The sequence below is a fragment of the Bactrocera dorsalis genome, chromosome 1 (assembly GCF_023373825.1).
Source record: "Bactrocera dorsalis isolate Fly_Bdor chromosome 1, ASM2337382v1, whole genome shotgun sequence".
Lineage (NCBI taxonomy): Eukaryota > Metazoa > Arthropoda > Insecta > Diptera > Tephritidae > Bactrocera > Bactrocera dorsalis.
Window position 1 is genome coordinate 58,019,112 of NC_064303.1, and position 16,710 is coordinate 58,035,821.

Consider the following 16,710-nt stretch of genomic DNA (forward strand, 5'->3'; position numbering starts at 1 on the left):
GTCATGTTTATATCCGGAATAGGATATCTATCTGTTGTAGTTTTTGAATTTAATTTTTGAAAATCTATCACTAATCTTTTCTTGGGTTTTCCATTTTCATCTATACCCTTTTTTGGTACTGTCCAAACTGGTGAGTTATAAGGACTTCTACTAGGTTGTATTATATTATTCTTTAATAATTTTTTTATTTCTGAATTGACGAAATCGTTATCTGCATACGGATATTGGTATTGTTTCGTCCAAACAGGTTCATTACTTTCTGTCCTAATGGTTGCTTCTATCGTTGTGGTAAATGGTAACTTTTCTGTTTTATTATTTCTCTTAATTATTTCTGTAATCTCCTTGTCATAATCTTTATTGTCATGTGTGTAATTTATTTTTTGATTTTTGTTTTTATTTGTATATTTTAATTGTAGTGACGTGAAATATATTTCTGCATTTAATTTTTTCAATCCACAAAATCCTTTATCATATCAAAATCTTGAATATCTTCTAGTTCAAAAAATGGTAAATCATGGCTTAACAGATGTATTATTTTTTTACTAGTCATGATGGAATATCCATGCATTGATTTTGTTCATACAGCATCTATTGATATACTCTTACCTATTCTGCATTTTTTTGATATATAGTTGTTTGTAGCGCCTGAGTCGATCATGATATTCACTTCTAGCTGTGTCGGACCATCCTTGACTGTAAGGAAAGGTAGTCCATCCTTTAGCCTAAAAAAGTACTCGATGTATAATCAGTTTCTTCCAAGTGTCTGAAGGTTTGTTCTGGCTAAGGTTCAGGTTGTTGGTGTGTGTTGATCCTTTGTATCTTTTGCGGAATGATGTTTCTGTTAGAGTGATTTCGTTTGTACCCACTGTTTCTTTGAGGTTCGTCAACATCCATGCGTTCTTGTGGAGGTTGGTATGTATTAAATACTCTTTAAGGTTGTGCATAATTGTAATTGTTCCTTGGTTGGAATTGATTTTGCCTGAAGTTGTTATTGTGGTGATTAGGTTGATTATATTGGCTTCTTGACCATTGGTTTAGATTATTATTTTGACATTGTGGTGGATTAAAATTAAAAGGGTTTGTCTTTTGTGGTATTATTCTATGCTGATTAGTTGGTCTTTGCCAAAAGTTATTTAAATTTTGTTTTTGGATTTCGATAGGTCGTCTTAGATTTTTACTTTCACTAGTTTGTTGTAATCGTATTTCGATTTGTTTAGCACTTGTACATGTTTGCATTAAGCTTTGATATTGATTATATTAATAAATTGTGTTATAGATTCTTGTTCAATATATTTGTTATTTATTTCTGTTTTTAGAAGGGCCACTGTATTTTTAATCAGCTTCCTGTGCAGTGTCAATGTGTGTCTAAATGACTCTCGGCCTACCCTGTAATGAAACACAGCCACACCACATTTCAACACAAATCATCATAACAGCACACCACACTCACCACTCACTTTCCACATCACTACACACCACACCAATACACTCAAACATGACACTTCCAACTAGAACACAAAAAAGGGACGGACAACTCCAGCCACTTCACTTCGCTTTTACTTTCGTACGAGTCGACTCCAAGCCTTTGCGCATACGCATTTCGCAGCATCGTTTTTTTTTTCCTCCCGCATCAATCATCGCTCGCCGATTCCGCCGCCAATTGAATTATCCGACCATTTTATCACGTTTGTGAAATACATACCTAAATATAAATCAAACGGAGTTACGAAACTTGTATTAACAAAAAAAAACTCGTTCTGTGCGTTATTTCTTTGATAACAAAAAATTAAAAGTGAGTTTCGATAGACCAAAAGGTGAGTTCGCTAGTTATTATAACATGGTCCTTCGAGCCGGATAGAAAGACACCTTAAAAAAAGAAAAACGGAAAATAATAATAACAATAAACAATTTTTTAATAAAGTAAAGTGCGGTGACTATTATACATATACTTAAAACTATACAAGTGGAAAAAATAAAAATAAAACAGTGAAGTGAAAAATACCTAAAACCAGAAAAAAAAAAATTGACATATACAGTATTAGTGCAGTGCAACACAATTGGAATATATAATATATCCAATATAGTGAAGCAAACAAAAACGCGCCAAAAAGAAGGGAAGACTAAACGAAAACAAAACAACAACAACAGCGGGCGCAAAATTAAATAAATCACCAGCGGGCGCGAAACTAAATAAATCACACCAGCGGGCGCGGTTAATAAAAACAAAGACAACATACCCGAAGCACATACAAAAGGCACACAGGAGCATAGGAGGCATACTAACTGCGAGGACAAGAACAATAAGAAACTAAACATTAGGGCAAGCCACAAAGAAATACACTCCCCCAAAATTCCCTTGATGGGAGAAAGGGTAAGTGTATCGCTTCCACCTTACTTATATGCATGTACATATGTATGTTTAAAAAAAAAAAAAACAGTTTTACCAATTATAACTCTGTTATAATTTTAAACAGTTTCATCAAAACGAATCGTAAAATTTAATACGGTGCTTTAAAAGACCGGTATTAAAGTTGATAAAATATATACTTGTATTTAAATTACTAATGCCTATGTATGCTTTTCGCACGCCAACAAACACAAGGAAGGTTCGACGTCGAGAAGCTGCAATCACAACAGACAGCCGAACGATTTTCTACTCGGCTTGCACTCCTGCTCTCTGAGAGCACTCGTCAACAACTCGGTATAAGGGAACTGTGGGCAATCTGCGCCAACTACCGTGGGATTCCTCCTCAACATCGCGTACAAGGTTCTATCGAGCGTATTGTGTGAAAGATTAAAGCCCACCGTCAACAAACTGATTGGACCTTATCAGTGTGGCTTCAGACCTGGAAAATCAACAACCGACCAGATATTCACCATGCGCCAAATCTTGGAAAAGACCCGTGAAAGGAGAATCGACACTCACCACCTATTCGTCGATTTCAAAGCTGCTTTCGATAGCACGAAAAGGAGCTGCCTTTATGCCGCAATGTCTGAATTTGGTATCCCCGCAAAACTAATACGGCTGTGTAAACTGACGTTGAGCGGGACCAAAAGCTCCGTCAGGATCGGGAAGGACCTCTCCGAGCCGTTCGATACCGAACGAGGTTTCAGACAAGGCGACTCCCTATCGTGCGACTTTTTCAATCTGCTGCTGGAGAAAATTATTAGAGCTGCAGAACTGAACCGAGCAGGTACAATCTTTTATAAGAGTGTACAGCTGCTGGCGTATGCCGATGATATTGATATCATCGGTCTCAACACCCGCGCCGTTAGTTCTGCTTTCTCCAGACTGAACAAGGAAGCAACGCAAATGGGTCTGGCAGTGAACGAGGGCAAGACGAAATATCTCCTGTCATCAAACAAACAGTCGTCGCACTCGCGACTTGGCACTCACGTCACTGTTGACAGTCATAACTTTGAAGTTGTAGATAATTTCGTCTATTTAGGAACCAGCATTAACACCACCAACAATGTCAGACTTTTATTCCAACGCTGGATTACTCTTGGTCAACAGGTGCTAAAAAGTAAAGTCCTCTCTCGACGAACAAAAACCAAACTCTATAAGTCGCTCATAATTCCCGTCCTGCTATATGGTGCAGAGGCTTGGACGATGACAACAACCGATGAGTCGACGTTGCGAGTTTTCGAGAGAAAAGTTCTGCGGAAGATTTATGGTCCTTTGCGCGTTGGCCACGGCGAATACCGCATCCGATGGAACGATGAGCTGTACGAGATATACGACGACATCGACATAGTTCAGCGAATTAAAAGACAGCGGCTACGCTGGCTAGGTCATGTTGTCCGGATGGATGAAAACACTCCAGCTCTGAAAGTATTCGACGCAGTACCCGCCGCGGGAAGCAGAGGAAGAGGAAGACCTCCACTCCGGTGGAAGGACCAAGTGGAGAAGGACCTGGCCTCGCTTGGAATATCCAATTGGCGCCACGTAGCGAAGAGAAGAAACGATTGGCGCGCTGTTGTTGACTCGGCTATAATCGCGTAAGCGGTGTCTACGCCAGTAAAGAAGAAGAAGATGTATGCTTTTCTTTGTGAACACAATCGCACAAAACAAATTAAAATCGTACAAAATCATCCAAGTCTCTACTTGCTTTTAAAGCAGCAAGCGGATTGCACTAATAAGCAAAAGGCATATTAAAAAGTACAAAACAAGAAATAAAAGAAAACATAAATGCGGAACATATGATTTATAAATTGAAACACACATACATATATACATGCAAACCAACTTTCCTTAGCTTGGTAATTAACGAACATATACTTGCCGAAATTTATTAGAGGCAAATATAGGAACATACATACGAGTATATACATACCGTCACACATGTGTGTTGAGTGCAGAAGTAAACTACCTGCAAATCTCGCCTCACTTTTACCAATTTCACAAACTTTCCTTCGTCACTTATTCGAACCGCGAGAACAACAATAAATTGTATTTAAACAAATTGCATGCCTACATAGTGTATACCATACATACATACTTATATGGGCCATTCCATCATTTGGCGACATGGTTTTGTACCCGTGGTTCTCCGATTTTGACGAAACTTTAGAATATCATAATATAGACTAAAATAAGAATATCTGGAAACTTTTTAGTGGCCAAAGTTGCTCCATTGATTTTTGGCGCGCACTTCAAATTGAGATCAAACAAAAAAATGACTTTTTCTTTTATTTTTTAACGACCTCAAAATTAAGTGAAAAAAATTTTGAAGTTATCCATTTTTATGTAAAAAAATCTCAGCTTTCTGATAAAAATATTTTCAGAATCCAAAAAAAATTTCAAAATCCAAAAAAACCATGTTTTTTTCTAAAAATTCCGCTTTTTGTGCTCTTCTCCCACTTTTTTTTTCAAAATTGACATTTTTATTCGATTCCTCGTTAAATTTTACATAAGAATCAGTGTTCAAAAATATGGGACTCTGATCCCATGAACAGCAAAAAAAATTCAAAGTTGTCGCTATACGGCGCAGTGTGTTCGCTTAGAAGGTTGTGTGAAAGAGGTAAATGTGTAAATTGTATTCTAAGACTTGGATTAAAAGAAATCACTGTCTTCATTCAAAAAAATATGCACCGTATAGCGACAACTTTGCATTTTTTTTGCTGTTGATGGGATCAGAGTCCCATATTTTTGAACACTGATTCTTATGTAAAATTTAACGAGGAATCGAATAAAAATGTCAATTTTGAAAAAAAGCGGGATTTTTGGAAAAAACATGGTCCTTTTGGATTTTGAAATTTTTTTTGGATTCTGAAAATATTTTTATCAGAAAGCTGAGATTTTTTTACATAAAAATGGATAACTTCAAAATTTTTTTCACTCAATTTTGAGGTCGTTAAAAAATAAAAGAAAAAGTCATTTTTTTGTTTGATCTCAATTTGAAGTGCGCGCCAAAAATCAATGGAGCAACTTTGACCACTAAAAAGTTTACAGATATTCTTATTTTAGTCTATATTATGATATTCTAGAGCTTCGTCAAAATCGGAGAACCACGGGTACAAAACCATGTCGCCAATTGATGGAATGGCCCATATACAAAAGGTATTGACCCTTTCCGGCACACAAGTACGAGGGCATACCAATAAATCCGAAAAAAATATATACTCGCAATACATTAAAAAAAAATAATAATAATAATATTATAATTATTATTATTGTAATTATTATTATAATAATTATAAACACAACCACCATCAAAAGTAGATACAACGGCGAGTAATAAAAGCTATAAACGCGATTTTATTAATTTTTAAACGAAATAAAAAACTCTTATTTAACTAAAAGAGTTCTCGGTTAATTAAGTTCTTTCAGTGTATACTAAAGAAAATATACACAAATATTTTACAAATTTACATTTTCTAAATGAATATAGATTCAAAAGAATCTAAAACATCTCAATTTCTAAAAATTCCTAAAATGATTTCTGACGATAAGAGTCCATGTACACCTGCAGAAGCTACACGCTCTAAGCAAGGTGCTACAAAACAAAAGAGGGGGAAAGACATATCATACTCCAAATTCATTTCTGAGAGCGACTGTCTCATAAAATACTGCACTCGATTTGCTTCTTCGCCGATTCAAGACAATTCTGAATCGGCGCTAGAAATAAAAAGCCAAACGATTGAAAATTTTTGGACACGTCTCCAAGCTGCATATGACGCAATTGTAGATACTGACGATTCAGATCTACCAGAAAACTTTAAATCTTCTGCATACGCCAAATTTGAAAACTGCTCACCAGTATGAAGACACAAAGATTATGATCGCAGATCAACTAAAACTTATAAAGTCAATTGCACCTACTCCCCACAGTAGAGTAGAGTTACCACAATTGCAAGCCCAAGAGGCAACAGGCATTCATCTCAAAGTGCCAGCGTGCGATACAGAAATATTCCATGGAGGTTATGAACAATGGCCGTCCTTCCGGGACATGTTTACTGCCGTGTACATAAACCATCCAAAACTATCGCAAGCGCAAAAATTGTATCATCTCCGATACAAAACAAAAGGTCAAGCAGGCGTAATAGTAAAACAGTTCGCATTAAGTGATGACAATTTCAATTTGGCTTGGGAAGCTCTGAAAGCCAGATATGAAAACAAAAGAATATTGGTCGACAAGCAAGTAACCATACTCATGAACTTGCCGAAAATTCAAAAAGAAACAAGTGAAGAATTCATAAAATTAGAATCCACTGTTTCAAATTGTTTGTCGGTTCTAACGACACAAAATGTTCCCACAGACAGTTGGGACCCTATTCTGGTAAACATATGCACCGCAGCATTACCAGAAAAATCATTACTTCTATGGGAGCAATCGCTCTCATCAAGAAGAGACTGCCCAACGTGGCAGCAAATGAAAGATTTCCTAACTGCCCAATATGAAATTGCGGAAAGGGTAGATAAAAAAACAATCAGAACTAAAAACGTTCAACCCGACCTAAACAGAAGCTTCAATAGACCCCAAGTCAATAACAAAAACGATTTAAATAGAAGCTTTTTCAAAGCACAATCGTTCACATCTGAACAAAATAAATTCACGTCATGCGAACTATGTACAGGAGGGCATAAGCTAAAAGCTTGCGAAAAATTTAAAAAATTGAATGTGAATGAAAGGAACAACTTTGTCAGGTCAAAAAGGCTCTGTACAAACTGCTTGTCCCACTCACACAATCTCAATGCTTGCGAAAGCAAATTTAACTGCGTATATTGCCACAAAAGGCATCATTCTATGTTGCACATAAACAACTTTCCCAACACATCTCAAAGTAGCGCATTTTCAAAAAAAGCCACGGGTTTAGTTGCAACAGCAACTCCCGAAACATAAACGCAACAAAATTGCCAAGAGACACCATGCTGCTCAAAGGCATTAAAATCTCAAACGCTACACAGCGATAATCATAGTAGAGTACTACTACCCACAGCAGTTGTCTCCATCGAACATCGAGGAGAACTGTTCAAACTAAGAGCCTTAATAGACCAAGGGTCCCAACGATCCTTTATAGCGTCCAAGGCCCAAAATAAATTAAAATTGCCAACAAGACAAGCCAATTATGAAATTACGGGAATGGGCGGAAGAGTAGTACAAAACTCTAACAAAATATGCCCCATTACCCTAATTTCCCCCCAAGCGGATAAGCGCATTCAAGCAAATGCTATTGTCTTACCGCAACTAACAAACATGCTTCCAAGCTATCAAATAAATAGCAAGCATTGGGATAAGATTTCACATCTGACTCTAGCAGATCCCAACTGCAACACCCCCGCTCAAATAGACCTGCTATTAGGCAGCGATCTCATATCGCAAATCATATTAGAAGGTGTTGAAAAAATTTCGAAAACACTTCTGGCGCAAAATACCATTTTCGGATGGGTCCTAAGTGGACTAGTTGCGGAACCAGTCACAGCCATGACAACTCAAGTTGAGGAAATCTCAAACGAGTACCTCAATTCACAATTGAGAAAATTTTGGGAGTTAGAGGAACTCCCCCCCATTTCAATTACAACACCAGAAGATCAGTATTGTGAAGACTTTTACAAAGCCACAACTACTCGATCAGCTAACGGTCGGTATGTTGTACGACTACCACTAAAACAACAATTTCGAGACACACTCGCCTTAGGTCACTCTCGCACCTCTGCAATGCAGCAGTTTCTAAGTATGGAAAAAAACCTACTTAGAAAAGGTGAGCTAAAATTATGATGGTGTCTTGGAAGAATATCTTCATTTAGATCACATGGAGGAAGTAAGCCCATGTGAAAAAATCATAAGAGGAAAATATTACTCTTTCTACTTGCCACATCATGCAGTAGTGAAGCCTGACAAAAAAACAACAAAAGTCAGAGTTGTCTTCAATGCCTCCAGAACCACTAGCTCGGGGAATTCCCTAAATGACATTCTATTTACGGGACCCACACTCCAACCAGATCTAATGCTCCTCATATTGAACTGGCGTATAGACAAATACGTATTCAATGGGGATGTCGAAAAAATGTATCGACAAATAATTGTTCATAAAGATGATCAAGATTTTCAACGGATAATTTTCCGAAAATCTGCCAATAGTCCACTACGCGACTTTAAATTAAAAACAGTAACCTTTGGTGTAAACTGTGCTCCATACTTAGCCATTCGTACACTCCACGAACTGGCAGAAAACACAAAGTCAGAATTTCCTCTGGCAACACAAGTGTTAAAAACACTGACGTATGTAGACGATATCTTGTCTGGGAGCCACAGCCTCTCACAAGCATACGAGTCCTTATCACAAGTGATAAAGGCCCTCAACACCGCAGGGTTTCCCCTAAAAAAGATCACAGCTAATCACCCAAATATCTTGAAAAATATACCAAACGACAATTTGTTGGATACTAATTTCCTTATATTCGAAAAGGAAAGTACAACAAAAACACTGGGCATCCAATGGAATGCGATATCGGACCAGTTTTCATACACGACTGAGTCCATATCCGCATTATCCGCCATTACAAAACGCCAAATTCTCTCCTCTGTGGCAAAACTTTTCGACCCCGCAGGATGGCTTTCGCCAATTATGATACAAGCGAAAATCCTGATCCAAGAATTATGGCTAGACGGAACTGACTGGGACGAACAAGTGAAACCTCTTCGCTTAGAAAGATGGTCCCAGTTTGCTAATAACCTAAAAGACATTTCGCAGATACAAATTCCACGGTGGGTAAACTATTCCCCCGAATACAAGGTGGAACTACACGGCTTCTGCGACGCCTCTGAAAAGGCATATTGTGCCACTATATATGTGCGCACCCAAAGCGATATTGCAACTACAAGCCACCTACTAGTGGCAAAAGCAAAAGTTGCGCCTCTAAAAACCATAAGTCTACCACGACTTGAACTCTGTGGCGCTCTGCTCCTAGCAAAGCTAGTCTCCATGGTGCAGACCCACTTAAACATGGCAAAATATAAATTATACCTCTGGTCCGATTCCGAAATAGTTCTAGCCTGGTTAGAAAAACCACCACACGCGTGGAAAACATATATTTCTAACCGAACGTCTCAAATACTTGATCTAGTAGGATCAGCCACTTGGCGCCACGTAGCCAGTGCTGACAATCCTGCCGATCTTGGGACAAGAGGGTGCAAACCCCTTCATCTCGCCACCACCACCCTCTGGTGGAATGGCCCCCGATGGTTAACAGAATCTCCCGATTCTTGGCCACAATCGCCAATGCGCAACATAATTGCCCCAGAAGGTCGAAAAATCGCCACTTATCACACAACAATGGATGATGCTGACATCCTTGAACGATTTTCATCGTTCCCCCGAGCACTCAGAGTAGTCGCCTATATTCTCAAATTCGTAGAGCGACTCAAACTTAAGGTAAAGGGAGCAACTTGCCCCCAATGCGATACATTGACGCACCAAGACTTACAAAAAGCGAAGGTCGCTCTCATCGCATCAACCCAAACGCGCTACTTCAGCCGCGACCTAGGGTTACTAAGAGAATCGAAGCCAATTTACAAAAAGAGCTCACTCTTAGTACTAAACCCATTTATAGACACGAAAGGTCTGCTTCGTGCAAACGGCCGGCTTGCTAATTCCAGCCTTACGTATAACGAACGCCATCCCATAATAATACCAGAGAAATCCTCATTTGCCACATTATTCATCAATTATATCCATATACTCATGTTACACGCCGAACATCGCCTCATGCAACATATGGTACGCCAAGAGTACTATGTTCCCGCCTTAAGCCCAGCAAGGTCTGCACTATGCACAAGCAGAAAATGAGAACGCAGATTATGGCACTTCCACCGGAACGCTGTAACTTTGCTCTGCCTTTCACCACTACAGGTGTCGACTTTGCTGGCCTTTTTCAAATAAAGGCGTCCATGCTAAGGTCTCCCACCCTGATCAAAGGCTATGTGGCTGTCTTTGTCTGTTTTACGACAAAAGCAGTACACCTTGAGCTATGTTCCAATCTGACAAAGGAGGCTTTCCTCGCGGCATTTGCTCGCTTCGTCGGCCGACGTGGCTTTCCCTCCAAAATCATGAGCGATAATGGTAAAACATTTATCGGAGCTCAAAGAGCCACAGAGAAACAATTTGTGGATTTTATGAAACAAGTCTCACCTGACATTATACAAAAATATGCTCCCCAAGGCATCAATTGGCAGTTTATCCCCCCAAGCGCTCCACACATGGTTGGTTTATGGGAATCAGCCGTAAAAAGCTTCAAATCACATTTCAAGAAGCCAGCTGGCACTTATAAATTCAATTATGAAGAGTTCACGACACTCTTAACTAGAATTGAAGCCGTTCTCAACTCACGGCCTCTCGCAGCCCTCTCGCAAGATCCATCAGACTTTACAGCCCTCACACCAGGGCATTTTCTTAAAGGAGCGCCCATTCTGGACACACCTGAGCCAGGCGTGGAGTCGCTTTCCTTCTTAAACAGATGGGAAAGAATTAAAATTCTCCATCACGATTTCAGTCTTCGATGGAAAGAAGATTATTTAAAGGACCTCCACAGAAGGTACCGGTGGAAAACACCAGAAAACGTGCCTAAGCTTGGAGATTGTGTCTTAATTCATGACGATTGTCTCCCCCCCACTGAATGGCGGCTTGGCCGCATAGAGAAGCTTTACCACGGCTCCGACGGTCATATTCGCGTAGTTGATCTCCGTACGCAAAACGGAACACTAACTCGGCCGCTCGTTAAACTATGCTTTTTGCCCACAGCCGATAAAACCGACACGTAAACCGTAAACAATAAACGATAAATCGATATAACCCGCAAAACATACCACAAATCCTATCTTAATGAAAACCGCAAACGTAGTAATAGATGGGTGGTCCACATGACTACCCACCAGTGCCACCTAACGTAGCACAAACTATCATATCCGTATACCACAAACATATAACGTAAATATCTTTGACAGATCAAATGGATGTCGATATGCCGCCAGCACCAACGCCAGCCGTTCGGTCGACCATTCACGTGCCACGAACGGGGCCTACACCAGCTTCTCGAAATTCCACGGCCACAACGCAACCAACCGTTGCCCGAAGTGCAACACGCGCAAATCCGACGCCGGTGCCAGCAGACCCACAGCGCCTCCGATGCCCGCTTTGCCGCCGCCCCCACAGGTTGCCGCACTGCGGCATTTTTAAGAGGATGCTGCCTCCGCTCCGCCAGCAGATTGTCCAGGCACATGGCCATTGCCTAAATTGTCTGGCACCTACCCACTCCACATCGGAGTGTACATCCGGGTATACGTGCCAAATATGCATGCGGCCGCATCACATGCTCCTTCATCGGGACGGCAGACAATTACTTGCCCCCTCCAGTCGTGCCACGACCCGACGACCGCAGGCGAACCGTGCTGCACGACCACGAAGAGCTGAGCCACCACCAGAATCCCGAACCCGTACGCGGCGCCAACAACCCAATACATCTACGCGGCGGCGTCAACCTAGGCCGCGGTCTCGCCAAGCCACTGGGCTCAGTAACGTGGTGGCCACATTGCAGCAATTACAAAGGCTACTAGGCTAATAATTTGCCTAGGGGGGCCGGGATGTCTAAATGACTCTCGGCCTACCCTGTAATGAAACACAGCCACACCACATTTCAACACAAATCATCATAACAGCACACCACACTCACCACTCACCTTCCACATCACTACACACCACACGAATACACTCAAACATGACACTTCCAACTAGAACACAAAAAAGGGACGGACAACTCCAGCCACTTCACTTCGCTTTTACTTTCGTACGAGTCGACTCCAAGCCTTTGCGCATACGCTTTTCGCAGCATCGTTTTTTTTTTTTCCTCCCGCATCAATCATCGCTCGCCGATTACGCAGCCAATTGAATTATCCGACCATTTTATCACGTTTGTGAAATACATACCTAAATATAAATAAAACGGAGTTACGAAACTTGTATTAACACAAAAAACTCGTTCTGTGCGTTATTTCTTTGATAACAAAAAATTAAAAGTGAGTTTCGGTAGACCAAAAGGTGAGTTCGCTAGTTATTATAACAATGTGTATTGGAAATAAGTGTCCAAGTCTTAGTTGTTGTGCCAAGTTCTTCATGTGTTCTTGTAGAAGTTGAGAGGTGTGTTGTTGCATTCAAGTAACATATCTGCATGGCCCGTGATTCTTCTTCTGAAGGTTGTAATGATATTGTAGAATTGAGGTGTGTTCTGGAATGCTTGGAGTAGTTTCTTTGTTTCCTTGGCAAATAGGTAATTCCTTTATTACTTCGATTTGTATATCTGTTACATTCTGGTATTGCATCGTGGTTTCTTGGTATATTGTTGGAGTAGAAGTTTCGCTAGTATTAGGATTTGTAATTTGAAACATTCGTAATATTAACTCTTTGCCCTTTCTCTTTTCCTCGTCCAATTTCGAGAACTGATTCTGAATGTAGGACATTATGTAGTTTACAGGAGTGGTATGGACTGTAGCTGAAGGATTTATGTCCTCGTTTGGCATTGTCCGTTTTGCTCCTTGACTCATTTTGTGTGTGTCTGTCTTCGTTAAGGAAGATTTAAAGATTTTGGCTTTCTTTACTAAAGATTTCAACTTAAGGGTTTAGATGTCCTTCTTTATGCGCTTCGAAGATTCTTAAGGATGCCAAAGTCCTGTTGTGCGATCTCCTCCTTCCCAGCAAAGAGCGGTTGAGCCCCCAGTTAATTCATATACTTATGAATGGTTAAAAAAATATGTACTTACTTTTGCAGAATAAGATTTTTATTCTAGAAATTCACATACTTAAATGAACATGTTTTCATATTATCCTATGAGTTATACATATATTATTCGTTAAGTTGATAACATATTCATGATTTGTGGCTTAGGTCTAAAGTCTAATTGTATTATTTGTTGTAAACAAGTGCTTATCTTGCGGCCTGTGCATGTGTATGCATGTCTTGCATTCGGGTATGGTGCGGTATAAGTTCAAAGTCTTGTGTATGATACTCTTGTTTATTTGATTAGGACAGATCTGGCTTTATAAGCGTTTCTCATATACTTGTGTATAAGTGTCGTTGATACTGGTATTAACTCGCCCGAGAGTAGGCCGCACCTCTAAAACTCACTGTCATCTTTTAAACAAAACGGTTAAACGAAGCTACTCATATTGTAATCAGCCAAACATGTCAGTAAACCACATTCCAACTTGTACGTACATACATATGTACATACATAATATGATATTGTAAGCAACTATAGTATAAAACATTTCAACCCATGTGCTCTGTGACACATCTTCAACTTGTTATTATATGAATTCATCAATGTTCAGCGGTGTCCTATTTTTACCATTTTTTCGAACTTAAAACATACTTACTTTCGTAATTTAAAATGCCTTAGATTTCAGCTGTGAATGTATAAGTAATCTTTTATTATTTCTGAAAGCATTATTATTGCGTAGAGTATAATTAAAATAGAAATTTCTGTTCGTTTTTAATTAATTATGTCCTAATTTTAATGTGAAAATATTTGTAAAAAAAAGCTTAGTTCACAGTGTAATCTTCAAATTGCCAGTCCCAATCGGAGAAATCGTAATCCTGTAAGAATAGTGCAAAGCTTTCATTTTGTTGAATTTAAAATGAAATATAAATGAAACTTACGTTTTGTTCATTAGTTGGTTTTTTATTAGATGATTTTTTCATTGTGCATATCATATAAGCCGAACCAGAGTTATGGCCAGTGCATTCGCATGTTTGATTACCCTTTGATATTGCACTTTGTACGACCCGCTTAGCAAAAATAGTTGCTAATCGTTTAATTGGACCTTTCTGTTTAACGCTGAAAACAGATCCCTCACTATCTAAAGCTAATTGCGCACATATCCCGAAGCTGTTATTTGAAACATGGAGCGTATTACGTAGTTCGCTACTACCTTCAGGGCTGCGATTCGAATATACAAACTGTTTATCAAAACCATAAAAATTACGTATTTTACGAGGTTTCTCAACGTTAAATTCAGCGTTGGTGATAATATGTAAACTAACTCCTTCGTCGCTCATATATTGTAATATGGATGAATAATCAAATCGCATTTGTTTTATGTCACATCGGCTACAAGATATTATTATAAACGTTTTTGAAACTCCTGTTCGGAAATTTAATCTGGAAGCTATGGAAATAGCATGCATCATATCACTCTTTGAAGTAGATCCATCATAACTTTTTGAGAAAGCTGTACTATGCTTTAGGTATTGACGTAGTATATTAGTACTGTTGATAAAAACAACATTGTCTTTTGAAATTGTTCGCGGATAATCAAAAGGTGGTAGTTGCGAACCATACGCTATGACGGCATATCTAAAAAATAAAATAAACGTATATATGTATTCTTAAGTGCCAATTTGACCGTGTCACGAATTTACCTGCTGTTAATAAATTTCTGGCTATATAATTGTTCCTCGAGGGCTGAAACTATTGAGTTCTCCAAGCTGAATGTATTGCACTCATTTGCTTCAACTAAAAAGACTATATCGCTGCTATGAGACTCATTGTTTATGTTATATTCCATAAAGGTGCTTTCAGGAACATAGACACTATTATTAATTTCGCACCTAGAAAAATAAGTCATTAGCTTGGCTAAAATTTAAATATTGTTAAAAATTTATAATATATTTAAGGTTAACTATACTATGAATGTTCATAAAGTTATTTCTAGATAAAGTTTATTACATTTTCACAAACCAGCAATGGTATTTCTAAGAAAGGCTAACTTTGGGTGCATCCGAAAATTTTAAAATCTCGCAATTGGTCAAACTCGTATTAAAAAATTTGATATAGAACAAGTAAGAAACAGATAAATTCGGGTGTAACCGATTATTTTACAATCTCACAAAAAAATTGAGGTGTTGGCAACTATTTTATACAACAAGTAAGGAACTAGTTGGGATCGAAGATAAAGAAATACCATGAGGTGTTGACAAAACTTTATATTAGAATGTTTGTGAAAGAATTCAATATTCATTATTTTGCGAAACCTTGAATGATTGATCTTATTTGGGATCTAATTAACTTAAATTATAAGTCATAGACTCATTTGGTATCATTACCATTGTATATTTTGTGTCGTCTATTTAAACAAAATTATACATATGAGACCAATACACATTGTTATATCTCACATAATGACTGTTGTCCACATATTCAGTATTTAGAGGTTTCTTAGACATATGGAACACACTATGAGGCCACTACGTGTGTAACGTTTCTATGTTAATTTTTTGTAAAGTTGGTACATAATCCGTCAAGTCAATATGACTATTATACTTTGTTGCAACATATTGCGGGAGTGTACCAATGTTGTATATGAGTTCAGTACTTGTTATCCGGCGCAAAAATACAATACAATTGGTTACAATAATTTTTGGTATCTTGTCAAATGAGTGAGTCGATTTAGAAAAATTTATTGAACTAATCCTTACAATTCTTTAAAAACTTTAAAAACTTTAAAAATAGGCTCTTTCTCCGTCGATGCAGCACTGCCAGTGCTATTTCCAAGCACTTAAGGCATCACGGAAGGCATTCAACGGAATAGCCTTGAGAGTCGAGGTGCATGCTGCTTGGATCCGCTCTGCTGGCGTGTGCCACTCGGAAGATTGTCTCTTTGTCTTGGCATCATACTGTCATTACGTTATTCAAAAATGAGGGGTCACTTTCACACATGTTCAAATTGGCACACTTCCAGTCGCCGCAATTTCTGGTTGTCAGTGAGCACTTTTAGGACCATCTTCGCGCACACCTTGCGAAAGTTCAAGTGATTCTTCCCAATGTCATGAAGCACAGATTTCGATAAATTTAACATCTGTGCAATTAAACTAATACTTAGTCTCCGGAATAGCCTTTCATTGGCCTTTCCAGGAAATGAAACAAGTAAATTCTGGGGAGTGCGCATATGAGCTGTAGGGCGGTTGCGGAAGCGTTGGAGGTTCATGGGGACTATGGCTTTGATGTGATGAGACAATGAGCATCGTTTTCACTTTGGATTTGATCATTCATCAACGACCTCTTCCCGGTCCTGCGCTTTTTTTAGCGAATTCTCTTAATTTTACTAAAATCGTGTAAATATGTCCCTTTGGTGGATCAGAATAATATTTTTGTCCTATTATCTTCTAGTCCCCAACCAAAATAAAAGAAGAAGACGGATCAATTATCGAAAGAA

General features: G+C 38.7%; 1 protein-coding gene across 10 annotated transcripts in view; it reads right to left on the bottom strand.

The window, feature by feature from the left end:
- The window catches only part of LOC105224506 (uncharacterized), a 435,144-nt gene that overhangs the window by 28,538 nt on the left and 389,896 nt on the right, over positions 1 to 16,710 (bottom strand). For 5 of the 10 annotated variants that reach the window (XM_049462147.1, XM_049462181.1, XM_049462142.1 and 2 more), the window contains 3 exons: positions 14,918 to 15,106; positions 14,156 to 14,852; positions 13,897 to 14,092 (listed from right to left, as the gene is read on the bottom strand). The exons of 3 other annotated variants lie outside the window; for them this stretch is intronic. In XM_049462147.1, the coding sequence (XP_049318104.1) occupies positions 14,039 to 14,092; positions 14,156 to 14,852; positions 14,918 to 15,106 (940 nt within the window). In that variant the 3' untranslated portion in view covers positions 13,897 to 14,038. Of the gene's footprint in view, positions 1 to 13,896; positions 14,093 to 14,155; positions 14,853 to 14,917; positions 15,107 to 16,710 lie in introns of those variants that run through there. 2 more of the 10 variants (XM_049462176.1, XM_049462172.1) reach the window with 1 other exon arrangement.